This window comes from Exophiala xenobiotica, assembly GCF_000835505.1.
Source record: "Exophiala xenobiotica strain CBS 118157 unplaced genomic scaffold supercont1.7, whole genome shotgun sequence".
Classification (NCBI taxonomy): domain Eukaryota; kingdom Fungi; phylum Ascomycota; class Eurotiomycetes; order Chaetothyriales; family Herpotrichiellaceae; genus Exophiala; species Exophiala xenobiotica.
The window spans coordinates 3186153-3207816 of NW_013562488.1; the positions used below are offsets into that span (position 1 = coordinate 3186153).

General features: G+C 51.7%; 7 protein-coding genes across 8 annotated transcripts; 3 read left to right on the forward strand and 4 right to left on the reverse strand.

Moving 5' to 3' along the window:
• Nucleotides 1-616: 616 nt before the first annotated feature.
• PV05_11889 (uncharacterized protein) lies at nt 617-2148 on the reverse strand. The gene is made up of 5 exons (XM_013455417.1): nt 1959-2148; nt 1552-1823; nt 1335-1492; nt 969-1199; nt 617-866 (listed from the first exon to the last, which is right to left on the reverse strand). The coding sequence occupies exons 2-5, from the start codon at nt 1736-1738 to the stop codon at nt 756-758; spliced, it is 687 nt and encodes a 228-aa protein (XP_013310871.1). The 5' UTR covers nt 1739-1823; nt 1959-2148; the 3' UTR covers nt 617-755.
• A 395-nt stretch (nt 2149-2543) lies between these two features.
• Nucleotides 2544-2990, forward strand: PV05_11890 (uncharacterized protein; the record flags this gene model as incomplete). Its single annotated transcript, XM_013455418.1, has 1 exon — nt 2544-2990. One exon carries the CDS (start codon nt 2544-2546, stop codon nt 2988-2990), a length of 447 nt encoding a protein of 148 aa, XP_013310872.1.
• Nucleotides 2991-3320: 330 nt separating this feature from the next.
• On the reverse strand, nt 3321-7285 carry PV05_11891 (uncharacterized protein). Its single transcript, XM_013455419.1, has 8 exons — nt 6875-7285; nt 6723-6755; nt 6552-6675; nt 6299-6495; nt 6127-6242; nt 5209-6071; nt 4031-5160; nt 3321-3967 (listed from the first exon to the last, which is right to left on the reverse strand). The coding sequence occupies exons 1-8, from the start codon at nt 6964-6966 to the stop codon at nt 3463-3465; spliced, it is 3060 nt and encodes a 1019-aa protein (XP_013310873.1). The 5' UTR covers nt 6967-7285; the 3' UTR covers nt 3321-3462.
• On the reverse strand, nt 7267-10939 carry PV05_11892 (uncharacterized protein). The gene is made up of 2 exons (XM_013455420.1): nt 9964-10939; nt 7267-9914 (listed from the first exon to the last, which is right to left on the reverse strand). Exons 1-2 carry the CDS (start codon nt 10889-10891, stop codon nt 7738-7740), a joined length of 3105 nt encoding a protein of 1034 aa, XP_013310874.1. The 5' UTR covers nt 10892-10939; the 3' UTR covers nt 7267-7737.
• Nucleotides 10940-11130: 191 nt separating this feature from the next.
• PV05_11893 (sorting nexin-3) lies at nt 11131-12564 on the forward strand. Its single transcript, XM_013455421.1, has 3 exons — nt 11131-11401; nt 11507-11831; nt 11896-12564. The coding sequence occupies exons 1-3, from the start codon at nt 11324-11326 to the stop codon at nt 11922-11924; spliced, it is 432 nt and encodes a 143-aa protein (XP_013310875.1). The 5' UTR covers nt 11131-11323; the 3' UTR covers nt 11925-12564.
• PV05_11894 (uncharacterized protein) lies at nt 12379-14781 on the reverse strand. The gene has a single exon (XM_013455422.1). The coding sequence runs from the start codon at nt 14562-14564 to the stop codon at nt 12825-12827; it is 1740 nt and encodes a 579-aa protein (XP_013310876.1). The 5' UTR covers nt 14565-14781; the 3' UTR covers nt 12379-12824.
• A 1985-nt stretch (nt 14782-16766) lies between these two features.
• PV05_11895 lies at nt 16767-21354 on the forward strand. Of its 2 annotated transcripts, XM_013455423.1 has the most exons (2): nt 16767-20754; nt 20804-21354. In XM_013455423.1, the coding sequence occupies exons 1-2, from the start codon at nt 17380-17382 to the stop codon at nt 20807-20809; spliced, it is 3381 nt and encodes a 1126-aa protein (XP_013310877.1). In that variant the 5' UTR covers nt 16767-17379; the 3' UTR covers nt 20810-21354. The 2 variants fall into 2 exon arrangements, with proteins under 2 accessions (XP_013310877.1, XP_013310878.1); XM_013455424.1 differs by having other exon boundaries at nt 16767-21354.
• The last annotated feature ends 310 nt before the right edge of the window (nt 21355-21664 follow it).

Here is a 21664-nt window from a genome sequence, read left to right on the forward strand (position 1 = left end):
GGTTGTCATATCAGAGAATTGCCAGCACAGCATCGAAGCCTCACTTGTTTCTTGTTAAGGGCCGCCGCCCATGCTTCCATCTACGTGCTCCATGCTCCATGCTCCACGAGTACTATCTCGTCCGACGGCGTCGTCTTGCTGCACGTCTTTCTGCTCGCTCTCGTCGTTTTCGTTTGTCTTCCACACAGTCTGGGCATTTTCCGTGAATGGTACGACGTTCAAAAGCTCAGTGGGTGATCTTCTCGACGTCGGATGCGTGGACTGCAGTAGTCCGAGTTAAACGCGACGTGGCGGCACAGGGTGTATTTGTCCTCGTATTCGATACACATGATGGGAGGAATGGATCCAGTGGTGTGGACCGGGGATGGATAACCAGAACTTCGGTCTTAAAAATATGACTGGTCGTGATATATGTGTACCTGTATCTGTCATTGGACTACCCAGTGTGCATTACCTGAATGAACAATGAGATGAGAGGAGAGGAGAGGATATGAGACAGAGAGGATGAGACGATTGATCTGTCCTACGAATTTGGGGGGGTTTATATACACTTGTAAGTAAAACCGTTCGTTTGTAATATCACCATCATCACTCCCTCAGTGCGCAGCCATGAGCGGTGACAGGCCCCTCACTGCGGCAGGAGAAGAGAGTAGACGAGACAGTGATACTCGGCATGCTGTTGCTGTGCCATCCAATGGTTTTACTTACAAGTCCTCCCCAGTCGACATCGTATTCTTATATCTCTATCAGGTGATTCAGTGTCTCCGAAAAGACACGTAAAAGGCTCCAGTGCCAGGCCCGAAGTACGGTGCCAGCTTGTCGATTTCCTCGGCAAACAAAGCAGTCTTTGTAGCTGCTTGATGGAGCTGGACATGGACAAATGCGAATTAGCTTCCTGACTTCCCGCCCAAAGGAGAAAGGGGTTTTGGGTGGTTCAAGACAATTGACCTATGGGCTTCAAAACGTACTTCAACGCTCTCCCATCCGAGTGGGTAAACAGCCAGCCTTCGCTTCGCCGGTGGCAATGTGCGCTCCTCGCTGTGCAGAGGCATACCCGTCGAGTCGTTTGTGTTCAGACAGTACGACCATTGCCCGCCTACGAAGCCGCGCATACCGAAGACGTCGGTGTAAGTTTTGTGCATGGACTTCTGGAGCTCGGGAGATGAGAGCGGAGCCTCTGGCGAGAGGGCTATGAATGCCTAGATAGGAATCGTCATTACGGGCAGCGACCTTTGCTAAGGCTTCAGTTCTCGCTTCGGCCCGGGCTGGATGCAGGCTAAAGGCTAAAGGCCGGGGTTGGGATACGGATGAATGGGAAGGAAAGGACCACTTACGAATTCGCACACTGGGGCCTCGAATGCCTTGATCAGTTCTGGCATCTGCTCGTCGCTGAATTCTAGGAGTAAGGACGTTGCGTCCTGGCCTAGCAGAATATCGTGGGAGCTTTTGAGGGCTTTAGCTCGTTCGGTCGGAGTCGACGAGGAAGGCCATTCTGCAGTGGGTGAGGTTGGTCCGCGATTCAGAAAGGAAATGGGTGGTGAGGTCCCTTACGAATAGCCCAGCATATCTCCTCGTCGTTCCGTGGTAAAGGCGCCGACACCGTATATCCGAAGTACTGGCTGAGACAGACCTTGGAGACGTGATCGCGAAGAGCGTGGAACTCGCTGCTCGAGATGGTCTGTGGATGAGGAAGGGTGAATCGCAGGATCTGACAGAACATCCTCGAGCCAAGAACCATGTGGTTCGTCGCCGGATCACAAGAAGGAGGTTTCGGATTTCGGATTTCTCAGTAATGGGACGTTTCGTTTACCGCGTCAAACGACCTGGGTTTGATATCAGATAAATGGTGAGGAGTAAAGGATCGTGAGCGAGAAATCCCAAACTCGACGAAACAGTTTCATTTTGAGCTTTGCCAAAGGGCAGTAGGTCCCAGTGCCAGGGCGGCCACATTCGCTTACCATGCACCCATGTGAGCCATACAACATTATCTCGTGATGAACTGCACGGAGCTCCGGGCTGCTGACTGGACTGCGGTACGGAGTAAGCCATCATGGAGATTCGGACGGACGAACTTAAGTCGGCCGACGCTTCTGTTGAGATGATCTCATTGCGTTCAGTGTATCGAAAGCGAGCATTTCTGATGTCCGGAAGGTCAAGATGTGCAAGAGAAGACAAGACGACGACGGTGCCACCTAGGTGCTGCCCTATGGAAAGCACGAAACTTCTCACCACCAGTCAGACACATCAAGGATTTTCCTCGTACGTCCGATCATAGACTGATTCAGGCGTGCCAGGCTGTGAGTACGCCGTTTAAGCGAAAACGACGTGGAACGCCTGATTCTGTATGCCGTACAGCGTATTCATGCTCAACCACATAAAGACCAGGCCATCCCAAGGGTCGTCCGTCTTCACAAAATCCTCAGACAAAAACCAAATTCCCAGAGACATAGAAATTGTTTTCCAGTGGGTAATCACCCATCATCACCGTTCAGCACAGCACAGCCCAAACGCCAAACAGCCCAGACTACACCCCTCAAACCATGATGGACACCTTCTCGTCCCTCCCACCCTTCCAATACCTCGTCGCCTACTTCATCCCAATCATGCTGTTGGGCGTTTTTCTCGGCTCGCTCGTCAGCCCACACGCCATCTGCGCATCGGCATGCTTTCCGCAACCGGCCGACAAGCCCATGCAGACGTTCTTCTACCTGTTCGCCGTGCGCGAGTTGTGTCTGGGTCTCGCCTTGTTGACTCTAGAAGCGTACGACGAGTGGCGCGCCGCGACGATCCTGTTGGCCTGTATAGGGATCAATGGTGTCGGCGACTTTTTGATCTCAGGATTCCAGTTGGGAACGGCAAAGGGAAACGGAAATGGAAAGTCAAAAGGAAACGCAGGGGCATCGTGGTGGTGGTCGTCGTTCATGATCCATGGCACTCCCACCATCATTGGGTATTGGACCGTGTGGAAGTTGTGGCAGGAACATTTTTGATCTTTTTGGAAGGTGTGCTGCAGCCCAGGGGTGTGTACGTAGGATTTGTAGGTGGCCGGATCTGGATAGTAGTACTTACTGGTTCATGTGTGAGATGGTATGGCAACGCTGATCCGGAAGGGCAGGGCAGGGCATGGTCAAGTGTAATGTAATGAAACGAGGCTGAGATGGGCACTGTCATATCATGAGCAGCTGTCAATCCACGAACGTCAATGGAGTAAGGCATTTCGCAATCAGTAGAGATGAGTAGTTCGGATGAACAATGTCAAGGCGCGACCATGGTCAGACGGATGGAGACGGTCAAACTGTGATCTTTCTGACCCCTACACACCCACATCAATCCTTAGTCGAGTATTGCAACCCCTTCCATACCAAAACATATTCAGAGCACACAGCGAGCCAACCCTCTCCTTTCCCTCTCGCTACTCATTACCACAAATCACCATTTGGATTGTCTCCCGGAATACCACCTTCAGTCCGCCTTGGTCCTGACTGCCGGCAGAACCGGCTCTGCACCGACCTGCTTCTCGTAATCTTCCTGCACGACATCGAGCTCAAAATCAGCCTCGCCGACCAATTTCTTCGCGTCCGCCAACAGGTCCGCCAGATCCTCCGCAAGCATAGTCGTGCTCACTTGTAAGACCGCGAACGCCGAGTAACCGGGCTCGCAGACATGCTGGGTGTTCATAATACCGGCGTCAAGCGTCGTGAGCATCTCGCCGATGTGGCACCGTTCGGGAGCTCGTAGGTACGGAGGTAAAGGCTTGCCGCTGCTAATCGCGCCGGAAAGGATGGCCAGGAGTGACGTGACGTTGTGCGAAGTTAGCTCGAGAGACGCCACCAGATGCTTAAAGCCCTCGAGCCAAGTCCCTGTCCTCTTGCCTTCCTCTTTGTCGCCGGTCTGCACTTGTGTGTTCTCGGGAAGTTCTTTGAACGTCTTGGTCACGTAGGCGATCATGCCCGTGAAACGAAGGATACTTGGCTGCTGGTCAGCAATTCTACAATGACATGCCATCACAAGCAAGGAAGGTGGACTTTACTTCTGGGTATGGTTCAACAGCCTCCCATATGTCTCCTCCGGGAATCTCCCTCCAAACGTCGGCTCCCACTTGATGAAATGGAGGTGGTTTTTCATCGCTTGGATCAGGATCAACTCCTTGGCGAACAGCTTGACCCGCGCCTTTTCGACCTTCCGGATGGGACTGTTCTTGTCTTGCACGTTCCCTTCACGACCCTTCAACCGCAGGAAGACAGCCTTATGCGTCAAGCCATAATATTGCCCGAGCAGATACAAAGTGTTTCCTAGGTCTTTCCGCATCTCGCTTCGAGCAGTCGTCACGGATGGGAAATAGGTCAAAAGACACGCCACACCCACGCCGCCGAGCACGCAGGCCAAACGATATGGCGCCAGTTCGTAGATGGGATGGAACACCTGGCCATTCGACTCGGAAATCGCAATGTCGACTTTCTTGACCTGCAGTTCGTACCCAACGATCAACATAATTGTGATCATTCCGATCATCGGGATAACCGGGTCGTCCGGCTTCGTGACCAGCAGGTAATGGTACAAGAACATAGTAATTCCCACAAAGACGATGACCCCCGCGCTGTGCCCGTCGACGATGTACCAATCGATATACGAGAACGTCATGGCCAGAAACGTGCCGAACACGCGCAGAAATTGTCCGTACATGCCCGATCCAGCGGTCTGAGTCATGCTAATCGCTACCATGATCGCTCCCCAGATGAGCCGCTGCTTGATGTAGAACTCTTGCGAGTTGCGCAGGTAGCATGTCACGGCAATTAACATGGTCCCCACAGCCACTTTGAAGCCGAACCATGATTCTTTAGAGCCAAAGATTTTGGGGACGACTCGGAAGCAGTCGGTCAACTTCTCCCACCAGCTCTCCGGAGGAAGATGTTCAGGATCGCGTTCAACGCCCAGCGCATCGCCCAGATACACGGTAGGAGTGCCGCTACGGTAGCTGTACGATTGGTAATCGAGGTTGCTGTCTTCGCGGGTGATCAGGGCCCAAGCCCATTTTCTGAGCGTCTTCCACGTCGGCACTATCAGGCGTTTGTGCTTCATCGTGCCGTCCTCGACTTTGGAGTCGGCAAAGCGGACGAGATCTAGGATCCCTCGGGCCGTGGTTATGATTGAAAACTCCAGCTGTGAAGGTCGTTAGCGAGCAACATTGTCTTTGCGACGTCAACCTACATCAAGGATGAGGTACAGTTGCGAACGACTGCGTTGCTGGATCGCTTGACGTACATTCGGACCAGCAAGCGCGTCCATGCCATTCATGCTGCACCATTCTTTGAGAGGTCCTTCTCGTGCTTTCAGGAAGTCGTCGATAGTCTTCTGGAGGTATCCAGTAAATCCTTCCACATCAGATGAGCGTGCTTTGAGCTCCTCTTTGGTGGAAAATGCTGGCTTCCTCGTGAATCCGAGGGTGAAAAAGGCATAGTCAAGACCTTCCACCATGGCTTTGCAGATGTTATGGAAAGGCTCATGGAGTTGACCAAAGAGCCACCCCCAGGTCTGCTTTTCTTGGTCACTGTCTGAGAAATCCGAGCGTGCTCCCTTTGGAATGTTCGTAGCAGTCCACCCTCCCAGCTTCACAACCCGATCACTCGCCTGTATGATGGTCTCCATACCAGCGATCGGGATCAGAATATTTCTCAGTATCCTCGAGACACACTTGAAGTCTCTCGCTGCTAATTTGCTCCACGTGAATTCTCGCTTGACATAGCGCAATTCAGACTGGATCTTGATTTGACATTCAGTGGCTCCCGCAGTGGCAGCCCGCCATGTATCTGCTTCGGGCCATTCCGTGAGCCGGTCGTTGGAGCTGTTATCACTATCACTGCCGACACTGCGTGCTGTGTTGCCTGCGGCCCACTCGCGGCTAGGTAGCGATTCAACCAATTGAGCTTGGGCATCGAGGATGGCTTTGAGATAGTGAAGATACTCGTTGAGAATTATCGTGCTCAAATCCCGTGTCGTGATAGGAAGCACCACAAAGTGCACCGCGAAGGCGATGCCGAAGCCAACGAAAAAGCAATCAAGTAAGCGTCTCGCTGCACATTAATCGATTAGCATCTCTGCCCGATCATCGGAGCCATGTGGTAATACTCAGGCTATAAGCTTGCTCCATCGCGGGAAAGATGCATCCATATGTTGCAGTGACATTGATGTAGACCGAGAACACGATGAGAGGGAGGAAGTACTGCGGCCGGAACGCACGAAACCTGATCTAGTCGTCAGCGGCGATGCGACAATTATGAGCGCATTGATCAAGGCTTACGTGTTGTATGCCCATAGCCAGAAGAAGAACCAGACTGCAAGACATGCACTTGCTGCTGCGTTGTAGGGGACAACTTGGGCTCCCGGGACAGGTCCGTTGATGCGCTGTTCGGCGGATAGATGTGTGGTATTCTGTCGAGCTTTGATCGCGGTCCACATGTACAACAAGGATATTGCAGCCGCGAAGCAGGTAAGAAACTGTAAGTGAATCAACCAAGAGAGGTCTCGCTGGCAAAGTCTTAGGCAGGACATACGCAGGTGACAAACAAGTTCTGTAGAAACCTTGCGCGGGGCAGGATAGGAACGACAAACAGTGACATGATAGGAACAAGATAGCCAATAGTGCTATAGTGTTTAGCCACACGGTCGGCTTGGTAGCTGACGACAGTAAGCTTCTTGATCCCCTCAAAACGGGACGCACGTACATGGCAAGACCTATGGTCGGTGCAATAGCTCCCCTATAAGTTACACATTTAGCATCGAACAGGCAGGGAACATTCTTCAGAGCAGCTGACAGCCCATAGACCTTAAAGAGAAGGCCGGGAAGTGAACCAAAGGCTCGTCTGGATCAACGTACTTGATCATCAGTAACACGATAGGGATATTCAACTTCAGCCCAAGCTTGTCCACGATCTGTTTCAGCCTCGAAGGTCGCATCGATCCCGCCATTGTGTCGGTCCCAACGTGAATCAGTACAGCAAAAGATGAACCGAGCCTGAGAAGGGTCGAATGAAAAAGCAATGTCAAGCCCGGGCAGCAGGAGCACGTAGAAATGCTGCGACAGTGGCGTCAAGATCCAAAGGCAGCTTAGGAAAGCCCACAAGATCTAACAAACGTCGAGTGACTCGCAGCATGCCTCGAAAACCAGACTGCGAGGATCAGGTGGAGGAAGAGGAGAAGAAACAGCAGAGGGGACAAAGCAGAAGCATTTTGGAACAGCATATCAGTTCAACGCTTCACAGTCGGATGCACAGCTGGATGTAGGGAGGGCATGGTGGACTGATTGATGTATCTGGCTCATGTAAGCCGTGAGCTAAGCGTTCTGTACACACCGGATTTGGCGTGAGCAAGGCTCCCTGGTCACGAAGTACACCCAATAGACAGGGTGGAGAACTGTATAATTTTCCCAGCGAGGCATGTCGCACCAATCGCATCGGGATCTGCAACCCGGTTGGTAGTTGCCAGAAGAAGTGCATCCGGGTCAGTGCTTCTCGAGGGGGAAATGACATTCGTATTAGGACGGAGGTTGTGGTGTAAGCAACTGGGTTTATCCGCATCGAGTATAGCTCTGCCTTATTCAGCTCCCTGAACACGAGTAGCTGGACCAGAAGGCTTGCGACAACCTGGGCTTGACAGGGCTGTCGTGTTGAGTCTCCGAGGTGGGCATTCTTCGATTGCATTGATATTCAGTTACCGCGCACGTCGCATACCAGACACGTATCATCTTGCCAACTTCTCTCGCGCAGTCTGGCACCAATTGTTCCATTCCGTGAAGAACCCGGGCGAGACTCTACACTTCTTCTGGGTTAACTGTCTCAATCTCGTCGCCGTATAGATCTCAAGAACTGAAGTGATGTTCACCGGGTCTGCATGGACGAGGATCTTGACGAGCAGAAGACTGGCCTGGCCCGCAGCTTTCGAATGTGCATTTGAAGATTCCATGCATGCCTCGTCGTGTATTGACTGCAGGACCTGAATGGCATCCCCAACTTGAGCGGTGCCAGTCAGCATGGGAACATTCGTCCCTTTGCAACGACCGCAGAACTGCTGCAACGCGCTGCATCCGCGTTCTGCAAGCTGCTTCGTTGAAGTTGTCCTTGCAAGTCGAAGCAGAGGCACAACCAAGTAGATGGTAAAAGGGTTCAGCTGTTGGTGTTTCAAGTATGCTTCGAGAAGGTCAAGTACCCGGTTCTTGAAATTCACCACGTTCTCTTTCGCATTCTTCGATTCTTTTTTCTTGTTCTTCGACTGCTGCTCCTCCCGCGCACGGAAGACTTCGGCAAGCTTCGAATCCAGTTCCATCATTTCGTCATCATCCATATCAGAACCAGAGGATGACTCGGAGTCAGAGGCGTCAGCGAGGTCATTTTGATCCAGGCGACGGGTACCTAGGGCAGAAGCAAGCGCCGCATCAAATGCGGCAAGCTCTTCGTCTTCTTCGTCTTCCGACTCGTCTGCGGAATCATCATCTGATTCTTCCGACTCGGTTCCTGATCCTCTCTCGTCAGAGGTAGACACTTCGGCGTCGGACATTGATTCGACTTCAACATTAGAGTCTAGAGATGCATCGTCAGAGTCATTGCTGGCATCCTCGCCATCTTCCATTTCGACATCTTCGGCCTTGAACATCTCTTGCTGACCCTGCACATTTTCTTTCGTCTCCAGGATGCGACACAGAGAATCCAGGCCATTGCGACTAACGTAAGCTGCAAAGGCCGCGAAAATTTGCAATGTGATTCTCTTGAGGAATTTGGACGGCGTAGAAGCAAAGCTGAGGATGATTTCTATCATGGCATCAGCAGGATTATCTTCCGTCTGGGCCTTCGATTTCGTCGATTTAGATGCCTCCCAGCGATCATGATACTCCAGTAGATCCTGCAAGATTTCGACCGCTTCATTCTGGCCAGTATAGATTTGGAAAAGGACCAGGCAATAAAGCAGGCAGAGGCCGTCCGAGAAAGTCGGGTAGGTTGCCGGATAAATATTGTCAGCAGAATTTGTATCCGAAGACAGAGAATTACTCCACAGCTCTTCAAGATTTTTTGATAAGCGACTCAGCTTCTGCCAGGCTTGTAGCAGCAGGTCTTTGATGTCTTCCTCGAATTGCATAGACAGCGATTGGCCATCTTTGTCCTTGGGTTTCAGGAGCAGGACCGTATTTCGGAGCATCCGACATCCAACCGCCCCGAGCTTCAGCGTTTGTTCAAAGGCCAGGGTCAGTCTTTCTACCATGAACTCGCGGGCACCGGGAAGTAGCTTGGGCGGGAACAATGTATGGTCTTTTGTTGTTGTCTGATGGAGTACCTGATTGGGCACAGAAGAAGTTTCAACAATCCAGACCGTCATTATATCACGGGCAGCCCGTGCTTCCTTGGGATCTTCAGACAGCCCTTTTTGCTCCGCATGTCTGAGAGCAGCCGTTATAACTTTGAACTGAAGACCGATGACGGCTTTTTGCCGCGTAAGTAAGCGTCTCTCGTCCTCACCTGGTACAGGTTCAAGGGCGATAGTCGACAGAGCATCGCCTATGGTCTGCAGCAAGCTGTCATCGGCAGAATCTATGATGTTTTGCATCGTCTTTGTCTTCGTGATCTGATCAAAGTCGCCGAACGAGACACTGTTAAGAAGTGCCTTGAAGCAGGCGCCCGTCAGGCCTTGGTTGAGACTTGAGCCTAGAACCTCACCTTGAAGGCGAGTATGAAAGGTCTCGGAGACTCTCAGAGCATGTCTCTGGAGAAGTCGCTCGGAGCTTTTAAGCGAGTTGACAAGGCAGGCTGTGGCTTGTCCTGTGAACGTATACTGCAGCATATTGTGCGGAGCTGTTTCGAAGACCTTTTTCCATAGTGCAAGACCCCAAGCTTTGCGCTCCGCGCTGCTCTTGGACGAAAACAGACTCTCTATGATCGGAAGTCAGTAATAGCTTCATAGGAATCGCATCACACATACCGTCTACGGCCTTCTGCCAGAATAACGCGAAAGTGACCCGCCCATTCTTGTCCTCCACATAATGAAGACCATTATGTGATGATGGTCCTAAGTCCCGAAATAGTTCTCCCAAGACAACGTCCCAGGCAAAGTGCAATGTCGCCGACCATCGAGCTGATCCTTGAGCTTCAGATTCGGCATCGGCTTGAGGTTGACTCCTGGCATCCTTGAGAATATCGGCAAGAAGATTAACATCCTTCGTCGCCAATGGATCGCCGTGCTTCCAAACCGCCTTGGGCAATTTGGCGTCGGGGAAGAGCCTGGCGGTTGTCAACCATATGGCGAGTCCCTCCGGCGTCCGTATGAGTTTGTTGGCAACCAAGACTTCAACCGAATCGACGGCGAATTGTTCTGGGACATCTGGCCCACCAGAAGCAATGGACGTCAAAACAACCCAGCCACATTCTTGTCTGAGCCAGGGCTTTTTGATGGCCAATTCGCAAATGAGATCCAACACTCGTTTCCATTGATCGGGGTTTGGTTTCCTGAAGAGAAAGCCAGATTTGAGTACAGCCTCAGCACCGAAGACTCGTCCGAAATAGTGGTCACGCTCATCCTGACCAGAGGTACCTCCTTCTGCAACGGTTTGAGTCTCCAGAATATCCACCAGGGTAGAAGCAGGCAAATCACCAGCCAGGGAAAGTTGAGACAGGAGCTCTGTAAGCGCGACAGAGAAGCCGAGACGAGCAGACTTCCGACTACTGCAAAGGCCGCGAAATAGTCGATTCAGTATGGTCGTTGTCTGATCATCGCTCGTCACTCCGGGCTTGAAGATCTTCGCGACCAAGGTATGGGCGGCTTTGAGGCGGATGGCTTCAGTGTCGTCCGCTAAGTGTTCGTAAACCTGAACCAGCTCCAGGTCAACTTCCCTCTTCCGCTTCTTGGACATTGTGGAACGAATGCCTTTTGTCCGGTGTGCTGGATATCTGAATCCCAGAACGAAACTTTTGGGTTGTCAGGAACTTTTTTTGTTTAGCCTCGCTGGCCATTCACGACACTAGCCTTTGCAGGCTCTTTACCACCTAGTTGCTTACTAACCTTGTCTTGGCAGCTGCGGGGTGGCAGCAGCGGAAACGGCCGAGTTGAGCTACAGCAGCACAGCACCATCAGGCGCAATTCAAGAAACTTCTCGATTCCAACAGACTATGGACTGACACCTGAACCGGTTTGTCTCTCCTATCTTTACCTCAAAGGCACATCTTACAGGCCAACAACTTCGCACGAGACTATTAATCCGACCTCGAAACTCTACCTCTCAGAAGCCCACGCGACTCCTTACTCGTTTCCTACTCTTCCTCTACACCCCACCACCACTGTCGCAATGCAGGCTCTACCAGAATCACGTCAACAAACGTTCGAGGAAATTTATGGACCTCCGGAAAACTTCCTCGAGATCGAGGTACGTTCATGTGTGCACACGGCTCCTATACCGTTCAAACCCCGCCTTGCGCATCCTGCGCCGGCCCTGGCCAACAAGCCAAACAATCGCTAACACCCAGCACAGGTAAAGAACCCTCAAACGCACGGCTCCTCCCCCCGCAACATGTACACTTCCTACGAGATCCACACGCGAACCAACATTCCCGCCTTCAAGCTGCGCCATTCTGTCGTGCGCCGCCGCTACTCCGATTTTGAATACTTCCGGGACATCTTGGAGCGTGAGAGCGCAAGAGTCACCATCCCTCCACTGCCCGGCAAAGTATTCACGAACAGATTCTCGGACGACGTAATTGAGCACAGGAGAGAAGGCCTACAGCGGTTTCTGCAGATCGTGGTTGGACATCCGCTTCTGCAGACTGGGAGTAAAGTGCTGGGAGCTTTTATACAAGGTAGGCTCTGACAACAACAAGGTAGACTGGCAGGAGTGAGGATATGCTGATGCAAGATCTACAGATCCGAATTGGGACCGCAATGCCTGGTAGGAACGAATGAAGGCGCTGAGGTGACATAGGCAATATGTCCAGCATGCACTGAGGAACAGATACGGTTCGAGGAAGCGAACGAGAACGAGACACGAAATGACGAGCGGCATGCTAGCCCAAAAGCTTCGCATCAAGGTTGGAGCAATTTTCAATCGGTTTAAGGGAGGGGTTTCCGGCATTCTTCCAGCGCTGCGAACGGAGTACTTGAACCTAAACTTCAGGGGTCGGGCTCGTATATCGTCAAGTGCAGGGACGAAGAGACTTTCTTCAAGGTCGCTCGCAGTCTCTTGGTGCATACATGTTAGAATACTGCAACGGGCAGCATTCGTACCCTGCATAGCACGCAAGACTGTGTGTGTCTCGACGACGCAACAGAGACAGGTTGCAATTGCACCACGGAGAGGCAGACGAGGATGAATCCAATGATGAGACTGGGACAACAGAAATCACTATTGATCCTCGTAATTGATCGTCTATACCGTGCAGCCTGCTTCACAGATATCTAGACGACGATGCATGACCCAAAGACTCCTATGTTCCCTTGTATGTTTAGCAAAAAGTGGCGCCAATATTCCTAATCCCATTACATCGCTTGTTTGGGTATCATTGTCGCTTGCAGAAGAAAAAAATAACACAATACATATACTGGTGTCCCGTCGAAGCCATACCTGATTCCAGCTCTTGGTCCAACTGTGAGCGCAGCGAGCACAACTGCCATAGATCACGCAATTGGCTCCCAGTTCCCATGTCTGTGTAATAATTAGTTCGTCCAGCTTTTCCCCGATCCCAAACCCAGAGTCATGTCCAAACTTTTGTTCCTTTGCGCGAAGTTCCGTCCTGTGATACCAATTCTATCTCATTTTCCCAATATGAATTTTCGCTGGAATCTGGTTTTGGTGGTCAAATTCCAATTTCCTCCCATTCGTGGAGAGGAGGGAGAGTGTTATCCCCCCAGTCCATGTCATCATCGACGTCGAGCGTGAAGCTCGGAAGTGTTACACCAGGTTGGTCCTTGTCTCTTTCTTTCTCCTTCTCAACTCTGTCCTTGTGCTCAGCGCCGTCCTCATCATTACGGAGTAGCATCGCCAGTGTCGTGTGTGAGACAGATCGAGGTGGTTGGCCCTCAGCAGCACGTTCTGAGGTCGGTGTACTCGTACTCGACAGCCCTGGAGCATTTGGAAGTTTCACCCGAATGTCTGCGGTCTTGATCGGCGTTACAACCTTGTTCACGTCGACCCTGGTGGTCGCGGATGGTGAAGCGCGACGTTTTTCCGCCCTCTTTACTTCTGATTTCAGTGGCGCGCTTTCTGCATGTCTGTAGCCGTCAGGAAACTTGTTACGGATCCGGTCACGAAGATCAGTAGCTTTTCGATGTCCAAGATCCAGTTCGGGGTCATCGTGAATAGCAGTCCACTGAAACCCATGCTTGGCTACACCTCGAAGAAGGTTTGCATCTTCCTGATCGGTCCAGGCCCGCCGTCTCCGACGCTGTTTTTGAGGGTGATCTAGGTCCTCCGGCGGACTCGCTCGTGTGACATTTTCCGGTGACGCGGTGTCTTGGTGTAGTCCTGATAGGTCATGCGCAGCAGGCAAATCGGTAGCAGACGGGCTCCTGCTCAACGGAGGAGCGCACTTCGCCACGGTATTATTGGTTATGCAGACTCTGTATCGATCCTTGAGATCTACGGAGCTGCGACCAACAAAGTTGAATCCCATGTCATCGAGTATTTGCTTCCACTTCCCGACACCATACTTCTTAACACCTGCAAGGAGCGCTCTAGTCTCATCATCTGACCATTTCCGCCGAGGCCGTCGTACTTGCTTCTTATCGTCCCATATTGTAACAGGCTGCACTGACTCTGTAAGAGCCTGGGCGTCTGGCTGTGAATTAGATGCATGTGGTTCGACCGTGTGTTTGACTTCCTGGGAAGAAGATGTCACCAGATGAGATGCTGCAACGGTCGACTCACTATTCTCGGGCTGTGTGAGTATGTCCTTGACATGGATTTTGGAAGTCGTAGACCGTGAGATGGCGGGTCGAGACTCTACGTCGATTGATGGTAGTAAAGCTGCTGATGGTGGGGGTTCGTGTAAGCCAGTAACCATGGCTGGCAGCAGAGGAGCTGGTCGGTTCTGTCGGTCATCTTTCTGGGCAGGGCGAGGAAGCCGTCTGATCAGGTCAAGGGAAATGTGATCCGGATCAACGTCAAGTCTGGCCCGCTTGTTTGAGGGATGCAAAGAGGTGGGTGCTTGGATCGGGGATCTCTCAACCACGGACAGGCTTATGAATGAGGGCAGCTGGGTGGGTGCAATCTCTGGACCATTGTTGGCCTCGAGCAGTTCACTGATCGCCAGGTGCGGCTTCTTCGCTTCTCGGGCCAGCAGAACATCATTTGGCGTGATCTTTGGGCCCCGTTTCTTCTCGTTATGGTCCTCCACTGGCTTCTTGTTCTTGCTATTGCGACTGTTGTTGAGGATATTATCGGTCAAGGGTTCGAGAGGGAGAGGGATATTTGCATGACGAGTCGGAGCAGGATTGCGAAGCGGAGCAATTTGAAAATCGGTCAGAGCAGGTAGATCAGTTATCTGGAACTGAGGATCGTCAAGGAGGCCAGGTAACGGCTCCGTGATACCGTTCATGGTGTCTGCGGAAGGTCATTGCCGGTGAATGCTGTAGTGGTTATGGGACGGGGGGAGAGGGTTGATGGGAGAGACTGTAATCGTGGTCCTCTAGAAGGGCAGCTCGGCGACAGCACGAATGAAAGGATAAAAGGAAAAGGAGTATGGGAAAGACGATCTTCAGATTCAACCCTCCTCCTTCTGTCCTCTGTATGGGTGACAGGGAGATACAGTTCGTTGCTGCTGTTGGAGTTCAGCGGACAAAGGAAAAGTCGGATCGGCAATCTCAAAATTCCCATCCAACCACAGGCATTTGCATCGCCCTTCATCTCTCTGCAACACATGGTTATCTGTGCGGGAGATCGTCTAGGTCCCTGCAATCTCAGGACGGGCATTTTACGTAGAGACGGGAACGTCGTGCCGTCCGCATTCGAGCACCGTCAGCACACAACGTGCTTGAGCGGTCAGCCATCAACTAAGGAAGGTGCACCAAAGAGGAACTGATTGCGCCGGGCATCTGCTCGACGAACCATCCGATAAGTATGCCGCTCTGGAGCAGATGAAACCTACGTTTCAGGAGCAAGCCACCGCCACCCATATCAGAAGACGAGCTTCATTGCACCTCAGCCTTACGGGGTCATTGGATACTGCTGCAAAGGCCTAGATCGGGAGCGGCATGTATCGCTTCTCAAGGTACAGAACCATCCTGAGATATCTAGCTTCAGGCTTCTCATAAAAGATGGGGAGTCGTGCTGATGGTTCTTAACTTGATCAATAGTCCTTAAGACTCTTCACACATTACTCCAACGGCTTGTGATAGATTTAGATTTGAGCGGAGGAGTCGGATTACACATAGGAGCTCTTCAGACTGACTTGACCTTGCCGAAGACTCTGACAGCAAACTGCTTCAGTCCATCGCTTCAGTGGGCCATGCATTTACTGGCAGCCTAGGAAGGGTGTATGGCGAAGCTTCTGGGGCAGCCATGCAAGACCGAGAGGTATATTCAATGTATTTGAGATCTCAATCCCTCAAACGTCACCCCTGAACGGCTTCCTTCCAAGTGAAGGCTTGCAATGTCTTCCACATTCATCATCTGGAGGTACTCAAGGCGCTTGTACTCGCAAGATGGCCTACGACCACAGTGAGAACCTGTATGTCGTCCTGTTCTCTCGTGGTCAGGTATTCGTTACCAACTCACCTACGTGACGATGGGCTGATTGGCCCTGATGGTGACAACGCAATCCTATATCTCGTGTTACGCGCGTGGTCGGGTGATGTTGGATAAGCTGACGGCTTTTATTCGATCGCACCAGGAACTCGACCGTGCTCTTGGGCACTGACCAGAAAAGCAGACGCAGCTCCCAGGGGCAGATTCTTCTTGACTGGTATTATCCCCGCAAAAACAGGAAGCACAGGCACGCACAGGGCAGTTCAGGCCACACAAGCGCCTTTCGTTCGACGAGTCGCGTGCGCGGAACCCAAAATCCCAGAGTGGACGCTTCTTTGATGGTGCAACGTGGTTGGTTAGGAGACCCGACACCAGTGTTTCAGACTTCTGTCACCACCATCCGCTTGAGGGCCGCATACTCGTAAGCTCCCAGCAAGCAGGAAAAGGATCCCTGAGTTGGCAGAGAATAATAAGCATCAGTCGAGGACGGCAGAATTTTTCAGTGACATGCGGCGTATGATCGGCCAGCTTCCATCCAGAAACCTGGAATCAGGATGACGGTGTGAAATTGAGTATCATGGTCAACAGACAGAGCACGTTTCATGAGTGGACTTTGGTGGTTTGGACTTGCGGGAGACATCACATCTATAGGTCCCATTGTGAATAGAGAAACAGCCTTACCAAATTCGATCCGGGGACCTCCTCTATGTCTCTGTCTGTGGCCAAGTCTGTAACTGGTTTCTTGCAGAAGGGTGGTCGAAGAGCAAAGAACTGGCGATTGACAGACACGATACTGCTCGACTGGTAGAAGCCGCCGCCTTGTGGTTGATCGGCTTGGCAGGCACAGAATTGAGCACGACGAGGGCATGGTATTGGCAATGGACTGGTCAGATATCAGGCTGATGTTCCATGTTGGGTTGTGTAGATTCGGTAGCGGACGAGAGACGGTTCAGGAACTGGAAAAGCGACCACCAAGACCCCTGTCAGTATTTCGTCGTCAAAGCCGCTGCTCATCCGCGCCTTCTCCACGAGATCCATCGTCTTTCTAACTGCCCGCTGCTCTATCCAACTCGACTGCACCTTCCCACCCCCTAATTCACGGATTCTGCATCACCTTTTCCTTGACCTTACTACGTACACTTTTTCACTGTCGTATTCCTCTCTAATGTCCATTCAGCCCTGGGGTGCTGCTTCGATTCTTGACCTCACCTGTGTTATTGTTGATTACCACCGTCCCTTAAGAATCATGTCCAACGGCCGCTAAAGTAATATCCTGCTCGATCCGACCTTCACTCACTGCTATCCAGAATTCGAAGTGCTTGCGATCAGATCGAGATCTATACCCTGAATACCTCCTATACGACGGCCTATCACTGCCTCCTTCCACCGAGACAAGCTCGAGTCTCCGTCGATTCAAATCCCACGTCCGCACTGACTGGGTGCGAAATCCTGTGTGACCTCTACGAGCGAATATACTACCATTCATCCCACGATCCTTGATTTCGTCCACATACCTCTAGTACATTTTCAAGTTGACCTTCTAAGGCCGAGCAGACATCTCGCAATATCCAAAATCTGGGCGAGCAGGCGAATCTCTACCAGAAAAAGCTCTTGCCAAATAATCCTGCAATATACGAGCAGAGCTGCAGTGACATAAAACATTCATCATGGTTCCTACTACAAGGCCCGAAAGCCAGCTCAACATAAATCTATCTGGGCTGAACCCGATCACGGATCCCTCATCAATCCCCACAACAAAATCTCCCTTCGGCGGTGCCAAACCCTCGTCTGCGCTGGCTGGCTTGTCAGGTGCAAGAGTTGGAGCTGGCTCTCCTCTACATGAACAAGCCTCGAGGCTGTTTCCCAAGCGTACCCGAGAACTACAATCACAGGCCGGTATTTCCCCCAATATCTGGGGTCCCCCTACCAGCGGCACCTCGACTCCTCTATTCGAGATTCCCGAGTCCCCGTCCCAAGATGGATTTCCTGATCTCGTTCCCTTAACTGAGACTGGGATCAACAGCCCTGCGAGAAGAGGTCGAGCCGGTACACTGCCTTCCAGAATCTCTCCTGTTGGCACAGTCAACGGCGTCAATGTCTTGACCTCAAAGACTTCGCGACCCACACCTTCCACAAGTCCATTTCGACCCGGTTCCACGTCAGCGGCAGAGACCGCGTTCTACTCGACTTCACCAAACACATCAAACTCCGGCAATGCCGCTCTGCTGTCCAGGCTCCGTGCGGGCAGTATGCCTCAGCGAGCAAGCCTTCTCGGACCTTCCGGGGCGTTCGGGCAGAACGTCTTTGGCTCCAGTTGGGGAGCCAGAACACGCGCCGCCACCTTAACCAGCATAAGCTCTGCGGAGGATCCCACCTCTCCCCAACAGCCGGGGTTTTCCAGGGATGGTATGTCAGATTCTGGCGTACGCACTCTTGACTACTTGGGTCTCGTCGAAACTCCACAACAATCGAGAATCAACGAACTTCGTCATGAAATGGAAGATCATGGCCGTGGTCAAGACTCTGGTCTATCTGATGTTCTGAACAATCTCAATATGCGCAATGCAAGTCGCTTTAGGTCTTTTTCTGTCAATACAGAAACGAAGTTTGGGCAGGAGAATCAAGATGCTGGATATCCAGCGTTCCAGAGCGGTGCATTAACACCGTCAGCCGCCGCAGCACTCGAGGCAGAATATGAACGTGTTCAAGAGAAGGTCCGGCTCCACAACCAAGCTGTCCAGGCTTTTGCTGTTAACGCCAGTGCGGCGCGGCCACGAGCTCGAACTGCCGGACTAGTCGAAACACCCCAGCGCACTTCCCTTCGAAATCTTGTTCAGCCAAATGCAGAACTCAACTTCGACATGCAAGGAAACGGTCTGGACGAATCTTCGCTAGCTGAAGCCCTTCACAACCTGAACATGGGCGAAAATGCTGCACTCGCATTCGAGAGCATGGACGACTCGGAAGTGCAGATGTCGCGGTCCTTGTGGATAGGCTCCATTCCCAACTCAACCACCATGTCGTCTCTAGATGCCATCTTCAGTCGATACGGTCCTATCGAGTCGACCAGGGTTCTCACACATAAGAACTGTGGGTTCGTTAATTTCGAGTCGGTCGAACACGCAGTACGTGCTCGTCAGCTTCTGAATGGAAAAGAAATATTCCCAGGAGCCGGGCCTGTGAGGATCGGGTTCGCCAAAGCTCCAACCTCCGTGTCATTGACCCCGGTCCAGAACACAACCCCTCCACCTAGTGCCAACGTTCAGCAGGATCCATTTGTCACAACACAAGGCAAGGATGGCAACGGTAGCCCGGTTGATTCTATAAATGCGCAACAAGCTCTCAACAAGTCTTCGACCGATCGCCTAGCTGACATGGAGTCGGAGATATTACAGATCTTTGTTGATTTCGGCGGACAACAGGCAGACCTGCCAGCCGTTTCTGGTAGCATTGATAATGCCATCCGCTACCAGTCACTGGAGAAGGAGATTTCACCCGTTCCTGAACCGAGCGCTGCTAGGATGTACGATGCCCCGAGACTACGAGACATCAGAAAACGCATTGATAATGGAGCATGTGGCCTGCAAGAGATCGAACAGACGGCCATCGATATGCTGCCAGAAATCGCCGAGCTCTCGTCTGATTATCTCGGCAACACTGTCGTCCAGAAACTCTTTGAATATTGTTCAGAACAAACGAAGGAGCAGATGTTGACGTACATCGCTCCTCATCTCGCCGAGATTGGCGTCCACAAGAACGGTACGTGGGCCGCTCAGAAGATCATCGAAGTATGCAAGACGGAGCCTCAAACTCGCATTCTTGTCAATGCTCTCCACCCTTACACGATCCCGTTGTTCCTCGACCAGTATGGGAACTACGTTCTTCAGTGCTGTCTTCGATTTGGACCGCCATACAACGACTTCATCTTCGAGACTATGCTCAGTCACCTTTGGGAGATAGCTCAGGGTCGGTTCGGTGCTAGGGCTATGCGAGCTTGTCTCGAAGCTCATCATGCCACCAAAAATCAACAGCGCATGATGGCTGCCGTCATTGCCTTGCACAGTGTCCAGCTCGCACAAAATGCCAACGGGGCTTTGTTGTTGACCTGGCTCCTCGACACTTGCACCTTTCCGAAGCGACGTTCTGTGTTGGCGCCCCGGCTTGTTCCTCATTTGGTCCAGCTTTGCACCCACAAAGTTGCGTATTTGACAGTGCTCAAGGTCATCAACCAACGTAATGAGCCTGAAGCAAGAGATATGGTCCTGAAAGCCTTGTTCTTCAGTCCAGAGGACAGGGTACTAGAGCAGATTTTGTGCGATCAAACCTCTGGTGTGACCCTAATCTTCAAGATCTTGACCACCCCGTTCCTGGACGACAGCATGAGACCGGATGTCGTGCAGAATGTCTCCAAAGTCCTGAGCAAGATCAAAGCGCAGCCTAATCAAGGCTACAAGCGAATCATGGACGAAGTCGGCTTGTCCTCTCGACCTAGCCAACCTCAAGCGCAGCAATACCCCTCTCATGCGCATCAAACCTTCAATGATCGAGGTCGACAGATGTCCCAGCCCATGAACGGTATGCACCAGCAAAGCTTCCAACGTCAATACAGCGACAACCTTGTTAATGGCAATGGTTTCGACAACAATATGAGTCGCATTCGAACGGGGTCGGCAGATTCGTTCGGCTACCCAGCATACAACATGAATGGCTTCCAAACACAACCCTATTCCCAACTTCCATATCAACAAGTGTCCCAACCACAGTATCAAAACTATGCCTCGCGGGGATCCGACGGTGGCTTCATGTCGAACGGCTATAGCAATTACACGACGCCTCCAGCATCAGTCGATCCTTTCCGCACAATGCCGAACCCATCGTCGTCGCCACTTTCGTTTTCTGTAAGCCCTGTCATCGGCTCTGGGGGATTCCCTCCTCCGAATTACCCCCAAACAATGCCCAACAACATGTACAATTATCCACAGCAGCAATTCTACTTCTCGCCACCCATGCAGACCGTCCATTCTGGTGGGAGAGGCCGGAGGGTGAGTCGACCTTCGAAGTAGGGCATTCTTTGTGCTAACTGGACATCAGAGATGAGTAAACTCCTCTTTCCATCGTGACTGGAGTTGCACATCACTGTACAGAAACATTCGGCTCCAGAAGTGTCATCTTCAACCAGGCCTGGATCTTTATTCCAGAGGAGTTGCTGTCTTGGACGATTGCGTGGATGTGTGACGGGTGTCTTGTGAGACCGCGATTTCAGGAGGAGCTTAGGTATGGCAAGTCCTGCTTGACCTGCTCTAAAAACTTCTTATATCTGCCTGGCCTGATGGTCGTGGATCTCTATGCCACCGTGGCCGCCTACATTTCATACTGTATTGATTTCACGAAAATTTTCTTCTCGGTATACCCACGATCATACGGGAATAGGGAGCATGCATGGTCCTATAAAGTATAGGGCATTGAAAAATGGGCGCAAGGGGCCGCGGCAGAGTCGGATTGAATATGGATCCATTTTCGCATGAGATGAGAATGTACTATTCATTGTATAAAGTGACATTTTCTTTTCTTTTCTTTTTTTCCTCCTTACGGGTTGTGTTCGGCGTTGCAGACTATGCACACGACACACTGTTACATATCCCACTTCGTCCCAAATAGCCTCTTCACGTCGATATGGTACGGAAAGTTGTGAAGACTGATGAGCCTTTAACCTCTTCCTCCGTTCTCTTCTACTCTTGGGTTCTTCTGCACCTGAAACTTACGTTTCAGAAATAGCGCAGGTGCCCGAGTTCAGAGAATCAATCTCCTTCCTGCCTTTCGTCTTGCTTGGTGGGGTAGATATCGGCACAATCGGCGGCGTGCTGCGACCGTACGACTGTATACTCCAGTATTCTGGTGTTATCGAACAGGCGCTGCGTGGCGCTGCGACTCGTGGTCCGGACACGGTATTAC

Coding starts and splice junctions, on each gene's coding strand:
- PV05_11889 (XM_013455417.1), bottom strand. CDS start 1,738: ATGGTTCTTGGCTCGAGGATGTTCTGTCAGATCCTGCGATTCACCCTT. Junction 1,493..1,551: donor GGAGATATGCTGGGCTATTC/GTAAGGGACCTC, acceptor CACCCACTGCAG/AATGGCCTTCCTCGTCGACT. Junction 867..968: donor TCGGATGGGAGAGCGTTGAA/GTACGTTTTGAA, acceptor GTCCATGTCCAG/CTCCATCAAGCAGCTACAAA.
- PV05_11891 (XM_013455419.1), bottom strand. CDS start 6,966: ATGGCGGGATCGATGCGACCTTCGAGGCTGAAACAGATCGTGGACAAG. Junction 6,496..6,551: donor AGAACTTGTTTGTCACCTGC/GTATGTCCTGCC, acceptor ATTCACTTACAG/TTTCTTACCTGCTTCGCGGC. Junction 6,243..6,298: donor TGGCTATGGGCATACAACAC/GTAAGCCTTGAT, acceptor CGACTAGATCAG/GTTTCGTGCGTTCCGGCCGC.
- PV05_11892 (XM_013455420.1), bottom strand. CDS start 10,891: ATGTCCAAGAAGCGGAAGAGGGAAGTTGACCTGGAGCTGGTTCAGGTT. Junction 9,915..9,963: donor CTGGCAGAAGGCCGTAGACG/GTATGTGTGATG, acceptor TTCCGATCATAG/AGAGTCTGTTTTCGTCCAAG.
- PV05_11893 (XM_013455421.1), top strand. CDS start 11,324: ATGCAGGCTCTACCAGAATCACGTCAACAAACGTTCGAGGAAATTTAT. Junction 11,402..11,506: donor AAAACTTCCTCGAGATCGAG/GTACGTTCATGT, acceptor CACCCAGCACAG/GTAAAGAACCCTCAAACGCA. Junction 11,832..11,895: donor GCTGGGAGCTTTTATACAAG/GTAGGCTCTGAC, acceptor CAAGATCTACAG/ATCCGAATTGGGACCGCAAT.
- PV05_11894 (XM_013455422.1), bottom strand. CDS start 14,564: ATGAACGGTATCACGGAGCCGTTACCTGGCCTCCTTGACGATCCTCAG.
- PV05_11895 (XM_013455424.1), top strand. CDS start 17,380: ATGGTTCCTACTACAAGGCCCGAAAGCCAGCTCAACATAAATCTATCT.